This window comes from Lactuca saligna, chromosome 2 (assembly GCF_052625555.1).
Source record: "Lactuca saligna cultivar CGN05327 chromosome 2, ASM5262555v1, whole genome shotgun sequence".
Classification (NCBI taxonomy): Eukaryota; Viridiplantae; Streptophyta; class Magnoliopsida; order Asterales; family Asteraceae; genus Lactuca; species Lactuca saligna.
In genome coordinates this window covers 41,531,729-41,559,033 of record NC_136418.1, presented here as the reverse complement: position 1 = coordinate 41,559,033, position 27,305 = coordinate 41,531,729, and the positions used below count along the sequence as shown (strand labels likewise).

Sequence of the window (27,305 nt, the reverse complement as noted above, 5' to 3'; positions counted from 1 at the left end):
TCTACAATACAAACCAATTACCATTTTCAATTAATATTTTAAATATATGATTCATCATAGCCAAGTGCCAACTTTCACAATACTCGACATAAGCATGCAACCAAGTGGGACGATGGGAGAGATGCATGCTATACTACATCTCTAGTTGAGTCCAAAATTTTCACTAGTAGAACGTATTTAACTATTTGTGTCAATTACATAATTTAATGAAAGATAAACACCATCACAAAACTTGATAAAAAAAATGTATAACATAACGTTTTAACTATTTGTGTCCTTGAACAACAACAAAATATCCCACATCATAAATACCAAAAAAAAAAAAAAAAATACTCGACTATAGATAAAAACACAAATCCAATTCTATCGTATTCGTCTTCCTCAAGGGAAATATGACTAGACACTAGTGGCGTTCATTTCGCATCAATGAACTACAACATATGGAAAGCTAGCATCCGCTTATTAAATTGAGAGTGACCATTATCAGCCACTTCAAAACACTATATCATAAGTCCTCCCTCAACACCTTATATACATCTTCATTCTCACATATTAGCCTCAACCCAAACGCCACAAAAAATAACAACTTACTTTCACACTCCCTCACAAATCCATCGTCAATATCAGATATCAGATATCAGATATCAAGTACCAGTAGCAGTACCACTAATGCATCCTAAGTTGACGGCAATGAAAGTGGCCCTTTAATCTCGTGAGTTGTTTACGCCTTTTCCTGGCTTCGGCGGCAGCCGCCACGTCACCACCTAATCTTTTACCTGAGCACAGAGGAACTTTGTGAATTTCACCATCAATTTCCTCACTATCATGTTCAATAAGTGCTTCACAACTCACACGTGGTGGCTCCGGTGTCTGTCGGCCGCCACCATCAGGTGGGAAACCGTGGTGGTTAGGTGTTTCTGATGCTTTTTCCGGGAAGAATTCCCGGAACTCGGAACACTCTTTCGGTTTGTCGTTTAGATTGAAAGAATGGTGGCGGGGTTGGGGCTGGGGTTGGGTGGTGTTTTGGGGTAGGGTAACCAGCCAGGGGTAGGGTAGTAAATACAACGGACTTCCGGTTGTTGAACTCCCTTCTTCACTTGAATCGGTTTTATTGACCGGAAAAACTATTCCGGCGGGTAGTTGGCCGGAGTTTGTAGGGTGGATCATGGATGGCCATATGACGGGTAAGAAAGGTGGTTGGTTGTATATTATAAATGGTGAATTTGTCGATGATGAGGAAATCGCTTGTTCGTTTAAAGTAGTGGATTTTTCATGGGTTTCATCGGTTTCAAGATTTGTAACTTTGATCATCTACATGAATAGATTTGTATTAGATAGATGTTTTTATTTTTTTATTTTATTTTTTCTAAATTTTTCGAATGTTGCAAAATTGATTGATATCGAAAAAGGAATCTTTTGCTTTTTGTGATTAGTGTTCGCTATTCGACTATTGATTTTGATTCTGTTCATATTTTGAAGATTGAATTATGTGGTCCATAACATATTATGAAACGTGAAATGTGATACAAATGCAAAAGAAGTTGCTTCTTGACCATATTTAGAAAACATCATAATAATATAGGGACCAAACATGTAAATTTATTCTTGATTTTATTTTCACCTGTGCTTTTAAGCGTTCGTTCTTCGTCTTCAAAGAATCATACTGTTTCGAAGCCGTGTCCTTCTCCTATGAAAAAAAAAACGTGACATATTCAGTTTTACATAAAATCAAAACGCCACTTAACGTCCGATTTTTCATTTTTGTTCCATCATTATAAAATTTTGTATTTTTTTGATCCCTTATTATAATATTTTGTATTTTTGTTGACGCATTGCAACAATTTTATAAAACGGTAACCTAAGTCCATTTCATTCCAATGTTCTAAAAATGTCAACAAAAAATCGAAACTTAATTTCTATGTAATGAAACTATTTTAAGAAACTTCCCACGTTATATGTCCATAACGTGTAGCAAAATTATACAAAAGTATATTACGTAAAACTTAAATGACTAAAACTTGTATTAAGAAAAAAGTACAAACCTTTTTCAAATTCTCATTCTCCCATGCTAAATCAACAGCCTTTCTTGTTAGCTCCTCAAAAATAGCCTTGCAAAATTATCATAAAGATATAAAAAAAACATAAGTTTATAAAATTATAATGTATTTTAATTTGGAAAATAATTACTCATTATTCATTAATACCTGTCTCCTACGTATTGTTTGTCTTGCTGACTCTCTATTCGCTAACACCCTACGTATTTTACGTGCTTCCATTTCAGCCTTCAAGAAAGCTTTAAAAATTAGCACACAAAATAAATAATAAATAAATAAATGTTTTCAAAATTCAAACCTCAGTTAGATTTTGTCTAGATTTCCTCCCACTCGATGAACAATTGGTGGGATACCCAGGATTAAGTCTAAGGTCAATACTCTGTTCATCCTTCACCAACTTCTGATTCAAGATCCCTGAATTCCCTGACTTTTTCTGCGTAAATTTGTTGAATTTTGCTCATTAAAACAAAAAAGAAAGACAAAAAGAATCTCAAATCTTACACGATTATGTATATAATTATAACCCAATGAAAATCATGATAACAGTTTCATGTTCTCTCATGTCATTGTCAACAAACTTCAATCAATGAAAAAGACAAACCACACGCTAATGTGGGTCTCAGATCGTTTACATCCGTACATATATATAAGTGTATGTAAGCCATAAGAGAGAAAAAGTGATGCCAAAAGTAGTTGGTGTAATCAACAGAAAACAATATTTTAATGGCGATCTTCCTAGGAATGTGTAATTGCTGAAAGCAAAATAGATCTGTGATGGAAATGGAAAACGGAAAACTCCGAAAATCAAAGGTGATGAAAACCATCTAATTGAATTGTTATTTCTCATGCTCCTCACTGATTCATAGGAATCAGATTTGTTCCTAGATTCAGGTTGTAATTTTGTGAAGAAAGAAACAGATGTTTTGACGTTCTTCATGGAGTAAAAAAAAAAAAAAAAAAACCCTAAGATTCAAATAATTGGGAAATTAGTGACGAACCTCGTATGAATGACTCGTGTCAAAGGAGGAATTAGACTCGTCCTTGACTCGTTCAGCAATTGATTCACTACCGCGAGATTCGGAAACTGTAGCAGGAAAATGAGCTAATCCAGCCAAAGCTTCCGCCGCCTCCAATTCAATCTTCACCATGGGGTCAAAATCCGCCGGCGATGCCCTAATTGCATCCATAATTGGTTGCTGCAACAACAAACAAGTTGCAAGAGAGATAAAGTGGAGAGAGAGATGGGCTATGGAGGTGGTGATAAGTAGTAGCAGAAGGTAGGACGATGGAGAAGATGACACATGTCCTGCCATGGCGACTCATGACGGTGGATGTATGAGGAAACGCCACGTACCGATGAGGCACAGGCCTCGGTAGCAGAGGTTTTAGGCGATTGGGCAATGGCGGCAACAGGGGCACGTGGGGCTTCGTCATTTACAAGTGGCCAACAGAAACTCACCTTCTTACATCGTGTAGCGAACTCAAGATAATTCTTTTATAACAAAAAAATCTTTATGTTTACTCTATGTCGATTGTAGAAAGAAAAAGGAAAAAGAAAAAGTAAAGTCAGTTTCATTTAATTCATCAATCTTTTTTCCTGTGTGGTTAATGACTGTAATAAAGGCAATAGGTGTTGTTCATTGTATTTGAGATTGATAAATTCCTAGTAGTTTGAGGTATCTTATGGTTTCGATTTTGTTGAGTAATCGAGCTTGAGGAATTTTGAAGGTATTAATCTATGTTATTGGCGGATTTTGGAAAAAAGATGAATAGGAATTCAACATGATGCTTTTAGGATCTAAATGATGTGTATTTGAAGCCATTTGTGATGAGGTTTTAGTTGAAAAGTTGAATGGGTGATTTTGGGCGATAACTTGATGTTGACAGAAGTTTTAGCAAGTTGCAGAACCTAAACAACCAGGAGCTAGTTGGGGGAATTATTATTTTGCTTCCAAAAGGTATTTAACTTTTTTTTACGTAGTTTGGGGAGCAATAAGTTCGATTGAGCTTAATTATGTGTATAGCTATATATATGATCATAAAGTGGTTTGGTTTTTTACTTGTGTTGTGTTTCTAGGTGTAACTTTCATTCTACACAAATCAATTGTGTATTGAATCTTCATTTCAACAAATATGACCATATGTAACCTGATGGATTTTATCTCATCATATAAAAGAAGTTAGATTGTTCTAGATGCTTTGAAAGATCTTTAGATGATTTTAGAACATTATGGAAGATTCCACAACATACCGAGAGACTAGAATGTTCTAGAATGATATGGAAGATCTTAGAAGGATATAGAACATTCTCGAAGACTATTGAAGACACAAGAACGTCCTAGACTTATCTAGAACATTCTAAAAACGTATAAAAGGTTTTAATAAATATAAAATATAGTAGATAATTCTAGAATGGTCATGAATTTATGTAGTATGTGTGAGATCTAAAAACTTCTTATAGGGATGTAAAAATACCTATAAATAAGAGCTCATTTGCTCCAAACTATCTAACAATCACCGGTTCAATAAATACTTCAAGAAAGCAAAGTATAGCAGTCTCTCAAAATTGTAAGTTCTTTTCAAGTGGTCTTGATAAAAAGTGTTAGCGTTTCCCACATAAAGAGTTATGTTTAACATTTGCATCACTCGAATTAATATCAAATTAGTCTATTTTAAACTATTTAGACATGTTTTCTTTAATTATATGTTACATGTCTATGAGTTTTTGTTAACATACGTTACATGTGTATGAGTTTTTGTTAAATCTCACTTGACTATTTGGGATCAAGATGGAGCAATTATGAATCATAACAGAACATTTGGCCAAAACATTTAAGGTTTTTGCCAAAGGTACTCCTGGCATGCCAGAATACACTCCGCCCTATGGAGACATCATAATGCGTTAAGTTTTTCTAAAAGCGCTCTAGTTGAAGAGAGATTGTGCTAATAAGCATGGAGGATGTGTTGGTTCTCTTGACCGATGGAGAGTGCGCTCCTAGATGCGTTGGTTCTTCTAAAGGTGTTCTTTTGGTGTAAAGGTACTCTTTGATGCTAATTTTCTATCTTTGGCACAAAGGTTCTATTAGTGATGGTTCTTCATGAGTGTGTTGCATTCATGGAGAACGCACTACATGCATGGTCAAAGGCACTCTATGTGCTTAGAAGGTGGTCATGTACATTACCTCAAGGTTGAAGATACTAGGTGCATGGCGTCATATGATTGGTTGACATCCATTTGAGCTTATGAATGGATGAGCCTGACCTATTGGGGTTTTATGTTTTATCCTCAGTCTATAAATAGAGGTTGTTATCTAGAAATTATAGTTGATATTTTTGTTGGATCTATATACTCAAGAATCATTTTAGAATAATGTTTTTCAATAACATAAATAATATAGGATCACACATTTAGCAAGTTGGCACATATTGAATATTTATTAATAAATGTAATCAACTCTTGCATTTAATTAGAGAATAGTTATTGTTTTATGAAAATAATAATTAAAGAGAGTATAAACTAGTTATTATATCATATAGTGTGATTTAATAAGTCATGTATAAAATTTTAGACACTTAGGATCCCAATAACCTTTACTAGTCACATTAGTTTATCTAGTTAGTGTAACTAGTCAAATCTTTCTCTTGTCTCTTACTTTAAGGTCCAAGAGTTTCAAAGGGACGAGAGGTTTCTTGAAGATTAGTTTTTTGTGGTCTTCAAGAGTCAACCAACGAAGAACCTATAGTTTTCCTACCTATGAATATGAATTTGAAATAGCTATTAAGGAAACTGACATTTCTCCAACGCATCCTAATCGACTTGATAGAGGACATCATTGACCTAGTTATATAGAGGCTGCAACAGCCCAAAACCCCATGACTTGGGTTTTAGACCCTAATAAAGGATCGAACATGTAGGGTTTTCTCTTATCCTCAACCTCCACATCCAGAAAGCAAACACTAGCCCCCTTGTGTGTTATTGAGTGTTCTTGATAACTTCTTAGTGAAAAAGAAAGTCCTTGGTACATTGTGAAGCTCATTCCAACATACGATTCCACATTCTAGACCCATTACAAGCTTTGTAAGTCTTAAACTTTCCAACTTTATGTTGTTTCATACTTAGATCCTTGGAGCGGAAGTGTTTTTGCTCATTAAATGTCCACTTTATTGATGTTCTTGGAGTTTGGAGACCTCCATAACAATATGCTTATTATGGAATGATTTTTGGACGTTTTTGATGGGTTTTGGTCATAAGACATCATATATGCTCATACAAACCCTAATGCTTGGATCTAGGTTTCTCTATTGTACATGCTTTGAATCCAAGACTATAAACCCTAATTCTAGCATATGGAAATCGATATTAACATATAATTAGGTTTAAGATATTACCTTGATTGTTATGTAGCAATAACAATCCTAATTCCTCCTTGAATTGACTTTGGAAGGCTTAGAGTCACAAGTGTCACTCCTCTAATGGCTTACAAACACCAAGAGCAAATGGAGAAGTTATAAAGAGAGAGGAGAGGTATAAGAATTCGTCTCTAGGACCTCTTGGGAAGGGATACCCGAATTCTTGAGCCTTAGGGGGTTTATATAGGTGTAAAGATTAGGGTTTTAGTCCTTATCCTTATCTAGTTGCTTGCCCACCAAGTAACCATAAGATAAGTCTTAGAAACCCTTATCCTAGTCGAATTCTAAGGCCTTATCACCTTAGAATCGTCCAACCCATTAATAAGATAATCCTTACCTTATTTTGTAACTATCACATAATTACAATTCAACCCCTCTAGTTTAATTAATTACACTTGATCACAAAATTAATTCCTAATTAATTATTGACCAATATTAATTAAACAAATATGATTTCTCCTTTAATATATTATTCTTATAACATATTAATAAATCATAATAACCTCTCTCTCTATTTATTTCTCCAATCAAGTTGCTTTGGTGAAGGCAACCCAAAAGGACCATGCACCATCGGGTCAAGTACATACCAAAATAGTTATGGACTTAGACACTAATCCAACAGTCTCCCACTTGGATAAGTCTAATAACTATTATGCGTATGACTTCAGATCCTGATCTGCAATCGTAGCTTTCCAAAGCCGCTGTCAACTCTGATCCTATCAGATACGCGTGTCCTTAGATAAGGGATCATATATTTCTCCATTCTAGATATCGTAAGACATGATTTCCAATCATTCTCTTTGTACTATTTCTCGATCTCCGATTTATGACGACTGACTAATTGAACAAATCAAATTAGCCCTAGCCTGGCCGAGCATTTACGTTTGTCATCACTAAATCATCGAGGGGCCCAAAGATATCGCTTTTTTCCTTCTTTGGATAAAAGGAACGGATAAACTTTGATACAATGCTTGCTTGCACTCACTCACTGAATCACACACAACAATATGTTTAATAACACCAAGTTACTAGTGCGTTTTCATATTATCAATGTGCAACCGATTAGCAAGATACAACTCACACATCTCGGTTTCAAGAATATAAGATGTTATCGTCTCACCAATCACTCGTGATACAATTCATGGAGTGATCCAAATGAGCGTGGGTTTAATCCAATGCTCAAATTCATATTCATAAGCACTCATGAACGTTGTAGCAAACATTTACTTATGTCTAATACTCTTTTAGACAATCCACATACCAATTCACGACAGTCTTCATTCATACCTACTTCCAACATATGAACGACTGTGGCCTGTTCGAATAATTTGATTGTTCTTAACCAATTAAACTATTCAGGAAGTCAAAACATGCAAAGTGAAACACAAGAATAATACTAATCCCATATGGCCTCAACCCTTTGAGTATAAATAAAACCCCTTTTAATTTATCACCATATCGATTACTCATTATTTGTCGTTTCGGGTAATTAACTTCTTACTTGAATTATAACACTTGTCCCATGCTCTTAGCATGCACACAATGTTTACCTACGGTTCTTACTTTTGTGAAATAGATCAAATTGAACACATTTCCAATCACTCTCATTTCACAACTCCAACTCCTTTTTCATAAGTGAAAGAATATCAAATTCTTGCTACTTATAGAATATGCTAGATTCTAACATTCTATGCAACAATCCTTTCGTAATATCATTGCACCAAAGTCACAAAGCCTATTGCCATTGATATTACAAAGTCCTCTATCAGATATTGTTACAAGACAATTCCTTAGATATGATGTCTCTCACTCAAAGTACATTCTTTGAACATCCTTTTGCATAAAATTTCTAATCTAGACATACATTTTCAATATTCAATTCCCAATATGGACACGCTTCCATATTTTCCATATGAAAACTCATTCTTAATACAATCTTATCTATTCATAATGATGTCGATATGGTCCATCCAATGTCATGCTTCCAACTACTCACAAACAACCAATCCTCGTCGAACTTTGGATTGTCCTTTGATAGTTGTTTAATTATTTTAGTCAAAACCCATTCTAGTCCCTTTTTCCTCTAAATGCGCTAGACATTTGGAAAATTTTAGAATGGTCAAATATTAAAGCATTTGCAATCGATCCTATACCCGAAGCGTATGGGACACGACGCATAATGTTTTATTTGCTATGTTCTCAAAATTCGAATTGTGAAGAGGAATGCCGTAATCATAATTGAAATTTTGAGAACACACTATGTACCTTTGACTAAATTTATTAACATTTCTCAACCTAAGCCTTTAGATTTGAAATGAAGCATAATATTCTCTCCCTTAATTATAGCAAAACAACTATTCCATCCTTACAACTTTGCAAAGAATGACTCTTGTTTTCTATAATTAATATTGCCAACTTGCAATACTTTCCTTAATAATCATACAATCATAACATTTATGCTCCCACTATCATGATGATTACTATAAAAAACACAACACTTATGCTTCCACTAGCTTCGACATGTATTCAAAACATCTTAACTTCCAGAAAAACAATACCTATTGAATTTCTTAAGTCCCTGTTTCTAATACTTAATGCTTTGATAATCTTTTATCAAGGCCTCTTAAGCTTATACACCTTTGCCTTAGATAGTTCATATGTGTGTCTAAACAATTAAGACTAATTTCCAAACCTCACAATTCAAATCATGGAAAGGGATACCGTAACCATAATTGAATTCGAGAATGCAACTTTACAATCACTATATTCTTAAAATCTTTCTTAGTGAAAGAATTTCCTCACAATCATTTTCATGAAGGAGGAAATCTTATGACACTTAGATATAAACGGTGTATGTGTTCCTATCCACGTGAATTTGTTAAAACCAAAGTTTACGAAAAATTCAAACTCATATGGACCGAACTTTCTTAATCTTGATTTCTTGCCTTATGGTAGCACAGTTGCCCACCACGTCTTCCAAGTAGTTAAGCATCTCACCTTTTCCTATCAATGTACCTTTCATTGATCAAGGTGCCTTGCCTTTTATGCGTTCAAAATGAGAACTCATAGGACTCATATGCACAATTAACTCAATTGGAATGGCATAGAAAACAAAATAGTGTCAACACGATAGGTTGTAAACCTCAACTCGTGTGCTAGTGATGATCGATAAGGTTTATTTGATTTGTTCTCGAAACCTTTAAAGACCATTAAGACTCCCACTGACTCCTTGACATATAAGATTCTCTTGTCAATAAACATTTGTTGACAAAACAAATATTCAAGAGTTGGTGTAGCTTTTATCAAAACACTTCATAAATTGGTCCTAGTTGGCCTTTGTCTTATCCAAGACATCACAACTTTCCACATTTGATGAATGTTATAAACCTTCTTAATACTTGTCACTCATTGTCACAATCTTAACTTTAAGACTTGTTATTGGAATGAAGTATGATTGACTTTTTGATTTAACCATTTCTTCAATTTTTGATTCCTCTTCTTAGACATACAATTGTACTAAGACTCACTTAGAGGATCAATTGAGATATGGTTCTTAATCATTAAGACCTATCATAAAGCATAAAAGGTACTCTCCCTTCTTCTTAGAATGGAGAAACTTTTATCTTTCTGCCTACTTGATTTTTATTCGTTTTGCTTTTGATTTAAACCTTTTTTAATCAATTCACAATTACACTTAATTTTATAAGTGTAATCATATTTACTAAACCTTTAGTAAATCATTACGAATATCTTTGTTACTTATGGCGAACTTGATCAACACACAACTTTGTGTACTTGATCTCCTAGTTCTTCACTTGACACTTTGTCAACGAATTAGTCTAATTTCCAAATATGAAATTTCTCATTCATCATGCAACCAAGTTGCGTGATTCCAAATTTCTGTCCAATTGAAATTTGGGCGATGAGAAACTCTCCCTATTTGGTAAATTCTCGACATTTCCATAATCACCATAAATAAGAATCATATCCATTTGTTGTAGAAATATGCAAACATCAATTTTCATAACGATTTCATTGCAAGGAAGTGAACAAATAAATAAATAAGTCATAAATAAGTCAAAATTTATTTTATTTATAAAAGCAGCGGAAAACATTTGTCCTTACAATGCAAAATCCATTGAAAACTACGTATTTCAACAAGAAAATTTCTAACAACTCTATCATAACTATCTAAGCTCAAAATCTAATCTTCAAGTCCATGCGATCAAGATCCATTTCTTGTGATTAGATTCATCGTGCTCTTTCACCAAGCTTCCTTTCTTTTCACCGATCCTACAAAACATTCAAATGCAATCTTATCACATCATGTATTAAGAATCAACGAATAGGAACTTAATTAAGTTAGATAATGGATTTTACCTGAAGCGCAATCATACTCTTTGACTCTCCCATCTTTGGAATTTTCAGGCTCTTGGGGCAAACTTTTATCCAACGCCTTTTCTCTTGGCAGCAAACGCAGGTCGCTTCTCTTAAAACGTCCTCGGAAGCATGGTTGGTTGAATTTCCCAACAAATACGCTCCATTGCTTCGCCAAATCATTTCTGATTCAGCAGCAATGAGCATGTAAGTTAGGTCAATGAGGTTGTCATCATGATCCATCATATAATACTTCCTTTTGAACTCATTATATGATTCAGGAAGTGACTGCAAAACCCAATTCACAGCCAACTCATCAGGAAATGACACACCCAACATAATCAACCTATCGATGTGTGATTTCATTCCTAGAATGTGGGCACACACGGATTTACCATCTTCATGTTTCATTTCCAATAGGGCCTTAGTGATATTGAACCTTTCAATTCTTCGATCTTGTGGGTTAGGGAGAACAATTGGAGGAGGTGGAGGAAGTGAAGCATGATTTCTTGTTCCTCGATCGAATCGTGGAATACCATCTTCATGTGGAATGCTTGTTCCATGGGATTTGGGAAGACCATGGTTGTCGAACTTTGACATCTACAAAATGGGAGAAAACAAATTCAAGTTAGTTGATCGATTGAGTCCTTAGTAAATCACCCAAATGAGATACTAAGGCTAGGACCTAACACAATACGCTACAACCTAGAAAAGGGATGTCGTAATCTAGTTGCAGAATATTTGAAGGTAAGTGAATGACGATTCACTAATTTCCACCATGAAAAACGAAAAAAAAAATTAAGTTTTAAATCTATGAAAACTCCTAGAACCTTTGAGATTCATTGAACATTTCAATGGCATGTTTAAATCTCGATATGCCCCTCTTGTTTGTGACTGGGATGCTGAGGATCACAAAGCGGGTGTGAATAACCATGCAAATTTACATGGTGCCCTCACATGTTACAATCACCTATTCGATGTACCGGTAAACCACACACGCTCCACCGAACTTATGACAAACATTGAGTCACCCTTTGCTACCTTTGCTTAGAACCATTTAGTGTGCCGGTAAACCACACACGCTCCACTAACATCTTCGCAAGGGCACAAAGTGTAATTTCATGGAATTGCATCAATTCACTTTTGCCTAAGTAACTAAGATTTGGAATTTGAAAAACATTTAGTTACTTTATATTTCATTATACTTATAATGGAAGGTTTCGTCCTATCCTACCCGTTCGGCTAACGACCCTCCACTAGTCAAGAGTGCGGTGGGTAAGAGTGGATACCCATTCAATCGCCATTTTATAGGCAATTTCCTTAAACACCCCTTATAGACCAACTTCATGAATGAGGCCTACTAACGGTAAGACTGACTTTTACTCATACATATATATATATAATGTTAGACTTTTAATGTTATATATAGTATAGGGTGCATTTTACACTTTTAAAATATTAGGTGATCAAATTTAACAATTATACTTTTAATTCGATTAAATTGTAAACCTAAACTTTTATGGATTTATTAAACTTCTTTTAATTATACACCTTAATTAATTAATAAAGCCATAAGGGTGTGATTTGAACTTTTCAAAACATTACTAGGGTTTTAGAATTTAACATTCCTAATTAAACTTTTAATCAACTTTTAAATTCCAAAACTTGAGGGCAAGTTTTGAAACATTTCAAAACATTAGGGTTTAGAATTTAAATATATATCACAATTAAACAATTAATCAAAATTTAAATTCCAAAACTTAAGGGCAAGTTTTGAAACCTTTTTCAAAACATTAGGGTTTTAACTATTTAAATTTCAAAACTTCAAAACTTTTGGGTTCAAATTTAAACTATAAAACCTAAAGGGGAAAATATGAAACTTTTCATAACAACAAGGATCAAATAACAAATAATTCAAATTAGCATTTAATCACATAATTATCCATATTTGATTTATTTAATGATTTCTTGCAAAACAATTTATCAATTTACTCAAAATAATTAATCAATTATCACATAAGGAAACAATTATCTTATTAATTGATAAATATCTTCAATTAGATCAAAATTATAGTCAAATATATCATATAATCGGATTAATATAGATCTAACATGATAAGGTAACTATCCATAAGCAAAAACAACAAGAAAACCCGAGATACCATCCATCTGACGAGTTGACTCGTCGAGTCAGGCTTGGACTTGTCGACTCTGCATGGATTCGGCGAGTCCAGCCTCCAAAACACCAAAAAACGAATTTTCCAATTATACAATGCATCAATACAATTGAAACCAAGCTAGGCTCTGATACCACTGATGGGTTTTGGTCATAAGACATCCTATGTGCTCATACAAACCCTAATGCTTGGATCTAGGTTTCTCTATTGTACATGCTTTGAATCCAAGACTATAAACCCTAATTCTAACATATGGAAATCGATATTAACATATAATTAGGTTTAAGATATTACCTTGATTGTTATGTAGCAATAACAATCCTAATTCCTCCTTGAATTGACTTTGGAAGGCTTAGAGTCACAAGTGTCACTCCTCTAATGGCTTACAAACACCAAGAGCAAATGGAGAAGTTATAAAGAGAGAGGAGAGGTATAAGAATTCGTCTCTAGGACCTCTTGGGAAGGGATACCCGAATTCTTGAGCCTTAGGGGGTTTATATAGGTGTAAAGATTAGGGTTTTAGTCCTTATCCTTATCTAGTTGCTTGCCCACCAAGTAACCATAAGATAAGTCTTAGAAACCCTTATCCTAGTCGAATTCTAAGGCCTTATCACCTTAGAATCGTCCAACCCATTAATAAGATAATCTTTACCTTATTTTGTAACTATCACATAATTACAATTCAACCCCTCTAGTTTAATTAATTACACTTGATCACAAAATTAATTCCTAATTAATTATTGACCAATATTAATTAAACAAATATGATTTCTCCTTTGATATATTATTCTTATAACATATTAATAAATCATAATAACCTATCTCTCTATTTATTCCTCCAATCAAGTTGCTTTGGTGAAGGCAGCCCAAAAGGACCATGCACCATCGGGTCAAGTACATACCAAAATAGTTATGGACTTAGACACTAATCCAACAATTTTTGGGGTCGTATGAGTGCACGTTGTTGACACTCTTTAAGCCATGCATAAGGTTATGACCATTTTAGACTCATTTTGAATTAGAGTTTGATATTTTGCTTGATTGAGCCTTAGATTTGGATAAAGTTGGAAACATTATCCATTGGGAGCCCTTTTGTTTCAAATATGAGAGTTTGGGAATTGGTCTTAAAGGATTAAGTGCTTAATAGAAAGAAGGCTTTTGCCTCGACAAAGCCATACAACTTAGTAAGGGTCGTCATGTGAGTTTTGGAGATGGGATTTATTATTTTGTCGCCTAATGATCACGGTGTGACCTGAAGCTAAGTTGCAGCGAGTAACCATTAATCATTAACCGGTGACTTTTACATGTTGACCGTTAAATTGTTTGACTTTTGGTCAAACTTTGCTAAACTTGAATAATAGAATGATGTTTGGTTTTTGTCTGATTTAAGGGGTCTGTGTAGCTGATTTCTTTGAGGAATTATGTGTGTGATCTTCATCTCTTGATTCATGTGAGTTTTCTCAATATATTATGTGTGGCGGTATATATATATATATATATATATATATATATATATATATATATATCCCTTGTGTGATAGGTTGTAAGTGTGATGTTAGTATTTGGTGTATGTGCTGACTGAATACTTCTATGTTAGATGATGGATTAGTCACATGAATTGTTCATATGATACTTGATGGATTGATGATGTAACGACAGTAGGTAGTGAACCTATATACTCACTAATGATGACAGATCGACGATAGGTTGTGGGTAAGTTATTTTTGATGGATTGATACTAAGTGTGAGTTTGGTGGAATGATGTAAGGTCGCTAGTCATCTGATTATATGTATTCTATATGTATTGGAATTTGTGGTATTTTTGGAAAACTCGCTAAGCTTTGTGTTTATATTTGTTGATTAAATGTTTTCAGGTAGTTATGCTAATAAAGGAAAGAGTTTGGCATGACTGTATGTCACACCCCAAAACCTTGAATGGCGGAAACATTATGGGGCGGAGGACGTCATGTACAGTATCACAACAATGAATAGTAGTAAACAAGCAACAACATCATCCATTGCATTAATAATATATTTCCATACATGTGTGTTCTGTCAAAGTTATAAACACCAAAAATATACATATCAAAATAAAAGATGAATCTTGAACGAACTCCATCTTCTCAAAAGCCTGGCACCTGTACCTGTCTAGTGGTGACCTAAGAATACAAGTTATTTTGAAAGCGAGTATCAGCTTAATGCTGGTGAGCTCATAAGTATATTAATGTCTGAGTTTATATGAAAACATATGTAAAATGTTCCGTAAGATGTTTTGTACAATGTTTTGTAAAATGTTTGAACTCTCCTACAAAACCCTATGTTTCCTACTAACTATAGCTTTCTACCAAGGCATCTAGTGTCTGTACGTGTGTCTCTTGTTAGAGTGTGTGTTTTCCCAATTCTGACTATCATTATCCAAAGATATAATTTCTACATTTCCGTGCATCGTGTGAATATTCACGAAGTGAATGTAATGGGAAAATATTATCGTACCGTAGTATTTGTAATAAGTGACTACCGTGGTACTAACTACCTTAAAAACAAAAGGTGTTCCAAATAACATGTGATCGACCTGTATCCTGCTACCGACTCTAGTAAAACGACGATGTAAGACGCCGTAAGAAATGACATTTGGCACCCTTAGACTTGCAAGTCCCACTGTAGCGAGCAGCAAGGTGTAGGATAGTCAATCCAGTATAGATCTACACGCAAACTCATACGCTCCCCAGTTAAGGAGATTCGGGATACAAGAACGGTCGTGGCAAGAAGTGCCATGACCCGCTCAATGGTTCACAAAACCGCATAAATGTACATGTAATGAATGTGCTAACTGAAAGTGAAATCTTTCTCTGTCTAGCCTGTGTGTACTGAAATGTTCTGCGTGTGCTAGCTATAATGTATGTTCTCTCTATCTAGCATGTATAGTGATGTACTGTGTGTACTAGCTGTAATGTATGATCTCTCTATCTAGCATGTATAGTGATGTACTGTGTGTACTAGCTGTAATGTGTGTTCTCTCTATCTAGCATGTATAGTAATGTACTGTGTGTACTAGCTGTAATGTGTGTCCTCTCTATCTAGCATGTATAGTAATGTACTGTGAGTACTACTCGAACTGACTCATGAATGAACTGACTCATTGTATGTTTCATTGTGCTAGTAATAGTATTTGTATCCTCTTGTGCTACCCCTATGGTAACTTACAAGTGATGTAACTGGTACGTATGACATGGAAGTATAACCTTGCTACCCAAGGGTACCGAATGAACTGGAAGATTCTTTATGACTATATATGTACACATGATATGTAACAAATATTTAAAAGACTTTCGAATAGGTACCTGATATCCCACCAGACCACATCTCAAGCACGAAAAGGAATAGGGTGGATAGCCTTCCTAAGTCATTTAAACATTTCCTATATAACTATACATACATAGACATGCAATTGATAATAAGTAAAACAGTAGTTTAAGCAAATGTATATAATAAGAATAAGAACTTGTAAAACAGTTTGAAGCAAAATAGTTTGATAAACAATTTCAACAATAAAGAAATCACTGATTTTGTAGTTATTAATCACATGTGATTGATGTAATAACTATAAGCATTTGACTTGTATCCCCCCCCCCCATAAAATCATTTAAAAACATTTAAATAATTGTTGAAGGGGTATGAACTCACATGAGGTGAGTGGATTGGATTGAAGTGTCGGATATGGTGCTAGGTGACAAATGAAGACTTGTGCACACGCACGAGCCTAGTTATCATATAATGAACATATATATATAACTAATTAGCCAAAATGTAACTAATAAATTTATTTGGGACACTCTAGGACATGAAAACACTTGGTTTCAAGTGTTAAAGGTCACAAGGATTGCATCCAAGAGTTGGTAGGGAAAAACTAGGGTGTTTGGAGTTCAAGGGTAAACTCCTTTGGAGTTTACGGTTTTGATGACCTTAACCCATGGAGTTTACGGAAGTAAACTCAAGGGTTTATGGACGTAAACTCTACTCCTAGTAACCATGGGTTGTTTTGAGGTTCTACATGTCTTTTGAAGCACTTATACTTGGTGGTTTGGCCTTTGGAAGGGACTAGGACAACAAAAACACTCCTTGGAGGAGTTTTCGACCTCATGGACATTTCCCTTTGGGTTTACTACCATAAAACCTTATGGAAAAGGGTGTTGCCATGTTTTCAATTCCTTAAAACAACTAGGAAATTGTCTAGGTTAGTCTTTAGGCCTAAGGAAGGATTTTGACCCATTTAAAGTTACTTTAGGGTGTTTACGGTTTTGGGAGCTCCCCAAATCGTAAACACCTAAAAATGGTGATCTTTGGTGATTTTCAAGGCTTATACACATCCATGAAAGTTTTAAACATGTCAAGGAAAGCTTAAACATCAAACTAGGGCTTAGATAAAGACTTAGGCACACTTTGGTGCCATCTTTGGTGTTTACGACCCAAGAACCTTCTTGGACCGTGAACACCCCAAGCCTTGTGTTCTTGGCATATTTCCTTGATGTTTACATGTAATACTAGTTAAAGAAGACTCAAGGATGGAAGTACTTACTATTAGGAGGCTTGATTTGAGCTAAAAGTCCAAGAACACTTAGTGTGTGTTCTTGGTGTTCTTGGAAATCTAAACAAAATACATAAATGATTGGATGAATAAATGCACAAACCCTAGATTAATCATTAAACCAACTTGAAATGGTTAGAACACTTACTAGTTTGAAGATCTAGAACAAAATCTAGGATAATAGTTTAAAGGATATTTTGGAGTTTACTCTTTTGGGATCTTGGGGAGTAAACACATAATAGCTAGTCTTGGGGAGTAAACTCATACATAGGTATGAGTTCATGGTTTTTGGGGGATTTTCAACCCAAACATAATAGTTTTGCCGGGAAATTCTAAGACACGAGGTGTTTGTGGTTTCTAAAAATCAAAACCCGAGACGACACTTTCTTTCACCCTTTCGTTTAAAATAATATTAAAATAATCAAACGAACAGTAAATTTCTTAAAAATAAGAAATAATTACATTAACTTATGATAAGAAGGGGGTTGAATTTTAGGGTTTGACCAAAGGGAAATTTCTGGTTGTCACATCATCCCCCTGTTAAAGGGAATTTCGTCCCGAAATTAAAGTCTAAACAATAAAGTAGCTACAAATAACTAAGCGAAAAGATGAGGATATTTCAGTTTCATCTGATCCTCACGCTCCCAAGTGAATTCCGGTCCTCGCTTAGCGTTCCAGCGAACCTTCACAATCGGGATACGTGTTTGTTTCGTTTGCTTGACCTCTCGGTCCATTATTTGTACTAGTTCCTCCACGAAGTTGAGGCTCTCATTGATCTCAACCTCATCGAGTGGAATAACAAGAGTCTCGTCGGATAGACACTTTTTCAAGTTCGATACGTGGATGGTAGAATGTACGTTACTGAGTTTACGCGGCAAGTTAAGTTTGTAAGCCACTGGGCCGATTCTTGCGAGAATCTCGAAAGGCCCAATGTACCTTGAATTTAGCTTTCCACGCTTTTCGAATCGTATTAAGCCCTTCCAGGGTGAGACCTTCAATAGAACGCGGTCGCCCACCTGGAATTCCAATAGTTTCCTACGTTTATCAGTGTAGCTTTTCTGTCGGTCTCTGGAGGCTTTCAATCGTTCACGGATCTGAACGATCTTCTCCGTCGTTTCCCATATGATTTCCGGACCTGTGAGATTGCTTTCAGGAACTTATCCTTTAGCTAACTGGGTATCACCCACCTCAGCCCAGCATAGAGGGGATCTGCACTTTCGGCCATAGAGGGCCTCGAATGGAGCAACCTTTATGCTCGTGTGATAACTGTTGTTGTAGGAAAATTCGACAAGGGGTAAAGGAGTATCCCATGCTTTCCCAAAGTCGATCACACAGGCTCGCAACATATCTTCCAAGGTTTGGATAGTTCTCTCACTTTGCCCGTCGGTCTGTGGATGATAGGTTGTACTCATGTCCAACCTAGTTCCTAAGGAACTTTGTAGTGACTGCCAGAACCTCGAAGTGAATCTACTATCTTTGTCCGAGATAATGGATAACGTTACACCGTGCAGTCTTACAATTGTTGGATTAGTGTCTAAGTCCATAACTATATTGGTATGTACTTGACCCGATGGTGCATGGTCCTTTTGGGTTGCCTTCACCAAAGCAACTTGATAGGATGAATTATGGAGAGAAAGGATTAAATATGATTTATTAATATATTATGAGAATAATATATTAAAGGAGAAATCATATTGTTTAATTAATATTAGTCAAGAATTAATAAGAATTAAGTTTATGGCTAAAAGAGATTAATTAAACTTAAGGGACTTGAACTGTCAATTGTATGATAGTTGAATATTGAGCTAATGGACTCCATATTAAAGGGGTGGACGAATTCTATGGGGAAACCCATTAGAAATCGTCCTAGGGCCTTTAAGGAAGGAGTCAATGGGTTGCTTAGGGCTTAAGCATCCAAATTAGGGTTTCCTTGTTTGATAACCCTAATAGCTTCACTATTTAAAGATCCCTAGGCAACAAAAACGTGGGCAAGTAACTCCTTAGGGTTTTAGACGGTTTTTGGGTGTCTCCTTCTCTTCTCTTCTTCATCCTCTTGCTCTTGGTGTTTGTGAACCATTAGAGGAGTGACATTTGTGACTATAAGCTTTCTAAAGTCATTACAAGAAGGATTTGGGATTGTTATTGCTACATAACAATCAAGGTATGATCTAAACCCTAATTCATATGTTATATTAATTATCATATACTAGATCTAGGGTTTAAAGTCTTGGATGAATAGCATGTACAATAGAGAAACCTAGATCCAAGAATTAGGGTTGCATGAGCACATAGGATGTTCTTATGGCCAAAAACCCATCAGTGGTATCAGAGCCTTGATTGGTTTCTATTGTATTGATGCCTTCGTTATTTGTTCAAGCCTTAAAAATTCATTTTTTTGCCCCCTGCCTGATGAATTCGGCGAGTTCCAATGTGGACTCGGCGAGTAGGCCTCAACTCGGCGAGTACAGTGTGGTACTCGGCGAGTTCGAGCGTCAGATGGAGCTATTTTCAGGATTTCTTATTGTTTTACTCATGGATACTTGCCTTATTTGTTTTAGGTCATTAAAATCCGATTTTATACATATTTATGAGTATATCCTTGATTAAACAAAAGATAATTACCAATTGATTAGATAATAACTTCCTTATATGATAAAGTTTGATTATTTGTATTAATTGGGTAACTTACTTTGCAAGAAATTGAAATTAGGTCAAATATAGATAATGATGAAATTAACTGTTTGATGTATATTATTTGTTATTTGACCCTTGTGTTATGAAAAGTTTCAATTTTCCCCTTTATGTTTTATAGTTTAAATTTGAACTCAAAAGTTTTTGTTTTGAAATTTAAATAGTTGAAACCCTAGTGTTTTGAAAAGTCTCAAACTTGTCCTCAAGTTTTGGAATTTAAATTTTGATTAAAAAGTTTGATTTTGAAATATTTAAATTCTAAACCCTAATGTTTTGAAATGTTTCAAAACTTGCCCTCAAGTTTTGGAATTTAAAAGTTGATTAAAAGTTTAATTTACGAATGTTAAATTCTAAAACCCTAGTATTGTTTTGAAAAGTTCAAATCACTCCCTTATGGTTTTATTAATTAATTAAGGTGTATAATTAAAGGAGATTTAATAAATCCATAAAGTTTTGGCTTACAATTTAATTGGATTAAAAGTATAATTGTTAAATTTGACCACATAGTATTTTAAAAGTGTAAAATACACCCTATACTATATATAACATTAAAAGTCTAACATTATATATATGTATGAGTAAAAGTCAGTCTTACCGTTAGTAGGCCTCATTCACGAAGCTGGTTTGTAAGGGGTGTTTAAGGAAATTGCCTATAAAATGGCGATTGAATGGGTATCCACTCTTACCCACCGCACTCTTGACTAGTGGAGATTCGTTAGCCGAACGGGTAGGATAGGACAGAAACCTTCCATTATAAGTATAATGAAGTATAAAAGTAACTAAATGCTTTCATAAAATTCCCAATCTTAGTTACTTTAGGCAAAAGTGAATTGATGCAATTCCATGAAATTACACTTTGTGCCCTTGCGAAGACGTTGGTGGAGCGTGTGTGGTTAACCGGCACACTAAATGGTTCTAAGCAAAGGTAGCAAAGGGTGACTCAATGTTTGTCATAGTTCGGTGGAGCGTGTGTAGTTAAACGGCACATCGAATAGGTGACTGTAACATTGGGGGCACCATGTAAGTTTGCATGGTTATTCACACCCGCTTTGTGATCCTCGGCATCCCAGTCACAAACTAGAGGGGCATATCGAGATTTAAATATGCCATTGAAAAGGTTCAATGAATCTCAAAGGATCAAAGAGTTTTCAATACATTTAAGACTTAATATGTTTTTTGTTTTTCATGGTGGAAAACTAGTGAATCGTCATTCACTTACCTTCAAATGTTCTGCAATTAGGGTTACGATATCCCTCTCCTGAGTTGTAGAATATTGTGTTGGTTCCTAGCCTTAATATCTCATTTGGGTGATTTATTAAGGACTCAATCAATCAACTAACTTGAATTTATTTTCTCCCATTTTGTAGATGTCAAAGTATGACAACTATGGTCTTCCCAAATCCCATGGAACAAGCATTCCACAAGAAGATGATATTCCACGATTAGATCGAGGAACAAGAAATCATGCATCACTTCCTCCTCCTCCTCCCGTTGTTCTCCCTAACCCACAAGATAAAAGAATTGAAAGGTTCAATGTCACTAAAGCGCTATTGGTAATGAAACATCAAGATGGTAAACCCATGTGTGCCCACGTTCTAGGAATGAAATCACACATCGATAGGTTGATAATGATAGGTGCATCATTCCTTAATGAGTTGGCTATAGGTTGGGTTCTACAGTCACTCCCTGAATCATATAATGAGTTCAAAAGAAAGTATTATATGATGGATCATGACGCAAACCTCATTGACCTAACTTACATGCTCATTGTTGCTGAATCAGAAATGGTTTGGCAAAGCAATGGAGCATATTTGTTGGGAAAGTCAACCAACCATGCTTCCGAGGACGTTCTAGGAGAACCTCCCTACGTTTACTGCCAAGAGAAAGGGCGTTGGATACAAGTCTTCCCTAAGAGCCTGAAGAATCCAGAAGATGGGAGAGTCAAAGAGTATGGTTGTGCTTCTGGTAAAATCCATTATCTAACTCCATTAAGTTCCTATTCGTTGATTCTTAATACATGATGTGATAAGATTGCATTTGAATGTTTTGCAGGATCAGTGAAAAGAGAGGAAGCTTGATGAAAGAGCAAAATGAGTCTAATCATGAAGAAATGGATCTTGATCGCATGGATTCGAAGATTAGATTTTGAGCTAAGAAAGTTATGATAGAGTTGTTAGGAATATTCAATTACATAGTCTTTCAGTTGATTTTGCATTGTAAGGACAAATGTTTTCCACTACTTTTATGAATAAAATAAATTTTTGTTTGGCTCATTTATTTATTTATTTATTTATTTATTTCCTTGCAATGAAATCGTTATGAAAAATTGATGTTTGCATATTTCTAGAACGAATGGATGTGATTCTTAATTATGATGATTGTGGAAATGTTGAGAATTTACCAAATAGGGAGAGTTTCTCATCGCCCACATTTCAGTTGGACAGAAACTTGGAATCATGATGAATGAGAAATTTCATTTTCGGAAATTAGACTAATTCGTTGACAAAGTGTCAAGTGAAGGACTAGGAGATCGAGTACACAAAGTTGTGTGTTGATCAAGTCCACCGCAAGAGTAACAAAGATATTCGTCATGATTTACTAAAGGTTTAGTAAATATGATTGTACTTATAAGATTAAGTGTAATTCTGAATTGATTGAAAAGTGTTTAAATCAATAGCAGAACGAATAAGAAGAATCAAGTAGGCAGAAAGATAAAAGGTTCTCTATTCTAAGAAGAAGGGAGAGTACCTTTTATGCTGAGTCTTAATGATTAAGAACCATATCTCAATTGATCCTCTAAGTAAATCTTAGTACAATTGTATGTCTAAGAAGAGGAATCGAGAATTGAAGAAATGGTTAAATCAAGAAGTCAATCATACTTCGTTCCAAAACAAGTCTTAAAGTTAAGATTGTGACATTGAGTGACAAGTCTTAAGAAGGTTTATAACACTCATCAAATGTAGAATATGGAAAAAGTTTTCTTATTATTTCACATTTGAAATTGGAAAGTTGTGATGTCTTGGATAAGACAAAGATCAACTAGGACCAATTTTGTGAAGTGTTTTGTCTTGATAAAAACTACACTAACTCTTGAATATTTGTTTGTCAAGAAATGTTTTATTGACAAGAGAATCTTATATGTCAAGGAGTCAGTGAGAGTCTTAATGGTCTTGAAAGGTTTCAAGAACAAATCAAAATAAACCTTATCGAACATCACTAGCACACGAATTGAGATTTACAACCTATCATGTTGACATTATCTTGTTTCTGTGCCGTTCCAATTGAGTTAATTATGCATGTGAGCCATATGAGTTCTTATTTGAATGCATAAAAGGCAAGGACCTTAATCAATGAAAAGTACATTGATGGGAAAGGGTGAGCTGCTTAACTACTTGGAAGACATGGTGGGCAGCCGTGTTACCATAAGGCAAGAAATCAAGATTGAGAAAGTTCGGTCCATATGAGTTTGAATTTGTCGTAAACTTTGTTTTTGACAAATTCACATGGATAGGAACACATACACCATTAAAATCTAAGTGTCATAAGATTCCCTCCTTCATGAAAATGACTGTGAGGAAATGCTTTCGCTAAGAAAGATTTTAAGAACATAGTGATTGTGAAATTGTGTTCTCGAATTCGATTATGGTCACAGTATCCCTTTCCATGATTCGAATTGTGAGATTTGGCAATTAGTCTTAATTATTTAGACACACATATGAGCTATCTAGAAGAAAAGTCTATAAGTTCAAGAAGCCTTGAAAAAGGATTATCATAGCATTAGGTATTAGAAACATGAACTTAAGAAATTCAATAAGTATTGTTTTCTGGAAGTTAAGCTGGTTTCTGAATATATGTCAAAGCTAGTGGGAGCATAAGTGTTATGTTTATAATAATCATCATGATAGTGGTAGCATAAATGTTATGATTGTATGATTATTAAGGCAAGTATTGCAAGTTAGCAATATTAATTATAGAAAACAAGAGTCATACTTTGAAAAGTAGTAAGGATGTAAAGTTGTTTTTCTATAATTAAGGGAGAGAATATTATGCTTCATTTCAAATCTAAAGGCTTAGGTTGTCGAATGTTAATATTTTTTGGTCAAAGATACATAGTGTGTTCTTAAATTTCGATTATGATTACGGCATTCCTCTTCATATTTCGAATTATAAGAACGTAGCACATAAAATATTATGGTAGAAGATTGATAAAGTATTAAATCTTCATGTAAGACATTATGCATCATGTCCCATACGCTAAAGGTATACGATCGATTGCAAATGCTACAATATTTGACCATTCTAAATTTTTTCAAATGTCTAGCGCATTAAGAGGGAAAAGGACAAGAATCAGTTTTGACTAAGATAATCAAACAACTATCAAAGGACAATTCAAAGTTCGCCGAGGATTGGTCACTTGTGAGTAGTTGGAAGCATGATATTGGATGGACCATATCGATATTATTATGAATAGATAAGATTCTATTGAGAATGAGTTGTCATATGGTAAGTATGGAAAGGTTTCCATATTGGGAGTTGGATATTGAGAATCTATGTCTAGAATAGAAACTTTTATGCAAAAGGATGTTCAAAGAAATAGAGACACCACATCTATGGAATTGTCTTGTAAAAATTTCCGATAGAGAGCTTTGTAATTCATTGGCAATAGTCATTGTGACCTTAGTACAGTGACATTACAAAAGGATCATTGCATAAAATGTTAGAATCTAGCATATTCTATAAGTGGCAAGAATTTGATATTCTTACACTTGTGATAAGGATTGGGAGTTGTGAAATGAGTATGATTGGAAATATGTTCATTTGATCTATTTCACAAAGTAAGGACCATAGGTAAACATTGTGTGCATGCTAAGAGCATGGGACAAGTATAGTTATAGTTCAAGTAAGAAGTTGATTACCCGAAACGACAAATAATGAGTAATCGATATGGTGATAAATAAAAGGTGTTTTATTTATACTCAAAGGTTTGAGGCCATATGGTATTAGTATTATCCTTGTGTTTCACCTTGCATGTTTTGACTTCCTGAATAATTTAATTGGTTAAGAACAGTCAAATTATTTGAACGGACCACAGTCGTTCATATGTTGGAAGTAGGTATGAATGAAGATTGTCATGAATTGGTTTGTAGATTGTCTAAAGTGTATTAGACATAGCAAAGGTTTGCTGCAACGTTCATGAGTGCTTATGAATATGATTTTGAGCATTGGATTAAACCCACCCTCACTTGGATCACTTCATGGATTTTATCACGAGTGATTGGTGAGACGATAATATCTTATATTCTTGAAACCGAGATGTGTGAGTTGTATCTTGCGAGTCGGTTACACATTGATAATATGTAAACTCACCAGTAACTTGGTGTCATAAAACATATTGTTGTGTGTGATTCGGTGAGTGAGTGCAAGCAAGCATTGGATCAAAGTTTATCCATTCCTTTTATCCATAGTAGGATAAAAGCGATATTTGTGGTCCCCTCGATGATTTAGTGATGGCACCTAAGCGCTTGGCTAAGCCGGGACTAAATTGATGTGTTCAATTGTAGTCTGTTGTCAGTCATCATAAATCTGAATTCGGGAAACAGCACATAGACAGAGAGAATGATTTAGATCCATGTATCAGTCTATACGATATCTATAATGGAGGAATATATGATCCCTTATCTAAAGGACACGCGTATCTGATAAGATCAGAGTTGACAACGGCAATAGAAAGCTACGATTGCAGATTAGGATCTGAAGTCATACGCGGAATAGTTATTAGACTTATCCAAGTGGGAGACTGTTGGATTAGTGTCTAAGTCCATAACTATATTGGTATGTACTTGACCGATGGTGCATGGTCCTTTTGGGTTGCCTTCACCAAAGCAACTTGATAGGATGAATTATGGAGAGAAAGGATTAAATATGATTTATCAATATATTATAAGAATAATATTTTAAAGGAGAAATCATATTGTTTAATTAATATTAGTCAAGAATTAAGTTTATGGCTAAAAGAGATTAATTAAACTTAAGGGACTTGAACTGTCAATTGTATGATAGTTGAATATTGAGCTAATGGACTCCATATTAAAGGGGTGGACGAATTCTATGGGGAAACCCATTAGAAATCGTCGTAGGTCCTTTAAGGAAGGAGTCAATGGGTTGCTTAGGGCTTAAGCATCCAAATTAGGGTTTCCTTGTTTGATAACCCTAATAGCTTCACTATTTAAAGATCCCTAGGCAACAAAAACGTGGGCAAGTAACTCCTTAGGGTTTTAGATGGTTTTTGGGTGTCTCCTTCTCTTCTCTTCTTCATCCTCTTTCTCTTGGTGTTTGTGAACCATTAGAGGAGTGACATTTGTGACTATAAGCTTTCTAAAGTCATTACAAGAAGGATTTGGGATTGTTATTGCTACATAACAATCAAGGTATGATCTAAACCCTAATTCATATGTTATATTAATTATCATATACTAGATCTAGGGTTTAAAGTCTTGGATAAATAGTAGAGAAACCTAGATCCAAGCATTAGGGTTGCATGTGCACATAGGATGTTCTTATGGCCAAAACCCATCAGTAATCTCCTTAATGTAAGTCCTTGTAAGCTTTTCCATCTTGTCTGTTTCTTTGATCGGCAGGAAGTGTGCAGAGTTGGTTAGTCTATCGACGATGACCCATATCGAATCAAGTCCACCCGTCTTCTTGGGCAACTTGGTTATGAAATCCATAGTTATCCGCTCCCACTTCCATTGTGGTATCTCCATCTATTGTAGAAGGTCGGAGGGTTTCTGGTATTCGACCTTGACCTTGGCGCAAGTAAGGCATTTACTCACAAAGGTAGCAATCTCTGCTTTCATGTTAGGCCACCAGTATAACTTTTTGAGGTCCAGATACATCTTATCTGATCCGGGTGCACGTAATAACGAGTGTTGTGCGCCTTGTTCATGACCACGTCTCTGAAACCTCCTAGGTTCGGGGTCCAGATCCGGTCCATGAAATAATAAGCTCCGC

The 27,305-nt window shown here is 35.0% G+C and overlaps 1 protein-coding gene across 2 annotated transcripts; it reads right to left on the bottom strand.

The window, feature by feature from the left end:
- Positions 1-248: 248 nt before the first annotated feature.
- Positions 249-3,827, bottom strand: LOC145030898 (uncharacterized). Of its 2 annotated transcripts, XM_078979344.1 has the most exons (7): positions 3,053-3,827; positions 2,353-2,487; positions 2,205-2,282; positions 2,043-2,108; positions 1,622-1,687; positions 853-1,311; positions 249-776 (listed from the first exon to the last, which is right to left on the bottom strand). In XM_078979344.1, the coding sequence occupies exons 1-7, from the start codon at positions 3,365-3,367 to the stop codon at positions 765-767; spliced, it is 1,131 nt and encodes a 376-aa protein (XP_078835470.1). In that variant the 5' UTR covers positions 3,368-3,827; the 3' UTR covers positions 249-764. The 2 variants fall into 2 exon arrangements, with proteins under 2 accessions (XP_078835470.1, XP_078835469.1); XM_078979343.1 differs by having other exon boundaries at positions 251-1,311; positions 3,053-3,826.
- Positions 3,828-27,305: the final 23,478 nt, after the last annotated feature.

Bases quoted from the DNA above. Each gene is read 5' to 3' on its own strand.
- LOC145030898 (XM_078979343.1), bottom strand. From the start codon at position 3,367: ATGGCAGGACATGTGTCATCTTCTCCATCGTCCTACCTTCTGCTACTA. The intron at 2,283-2,352 runs GTTTGAATTTTG...GCTTTCTTGAAG, and splicing joins CTAGACAAAATCTAACTGAG to GCTGAAATGGAAGCACGTAA. The intron at 1,312-1,621 runs GTGAAAATAAAA...CTATTCATGTAG, and splicing joins ACGAACGCTTAAAAGCACAG to ATGATCAAAGTTACAAATCT.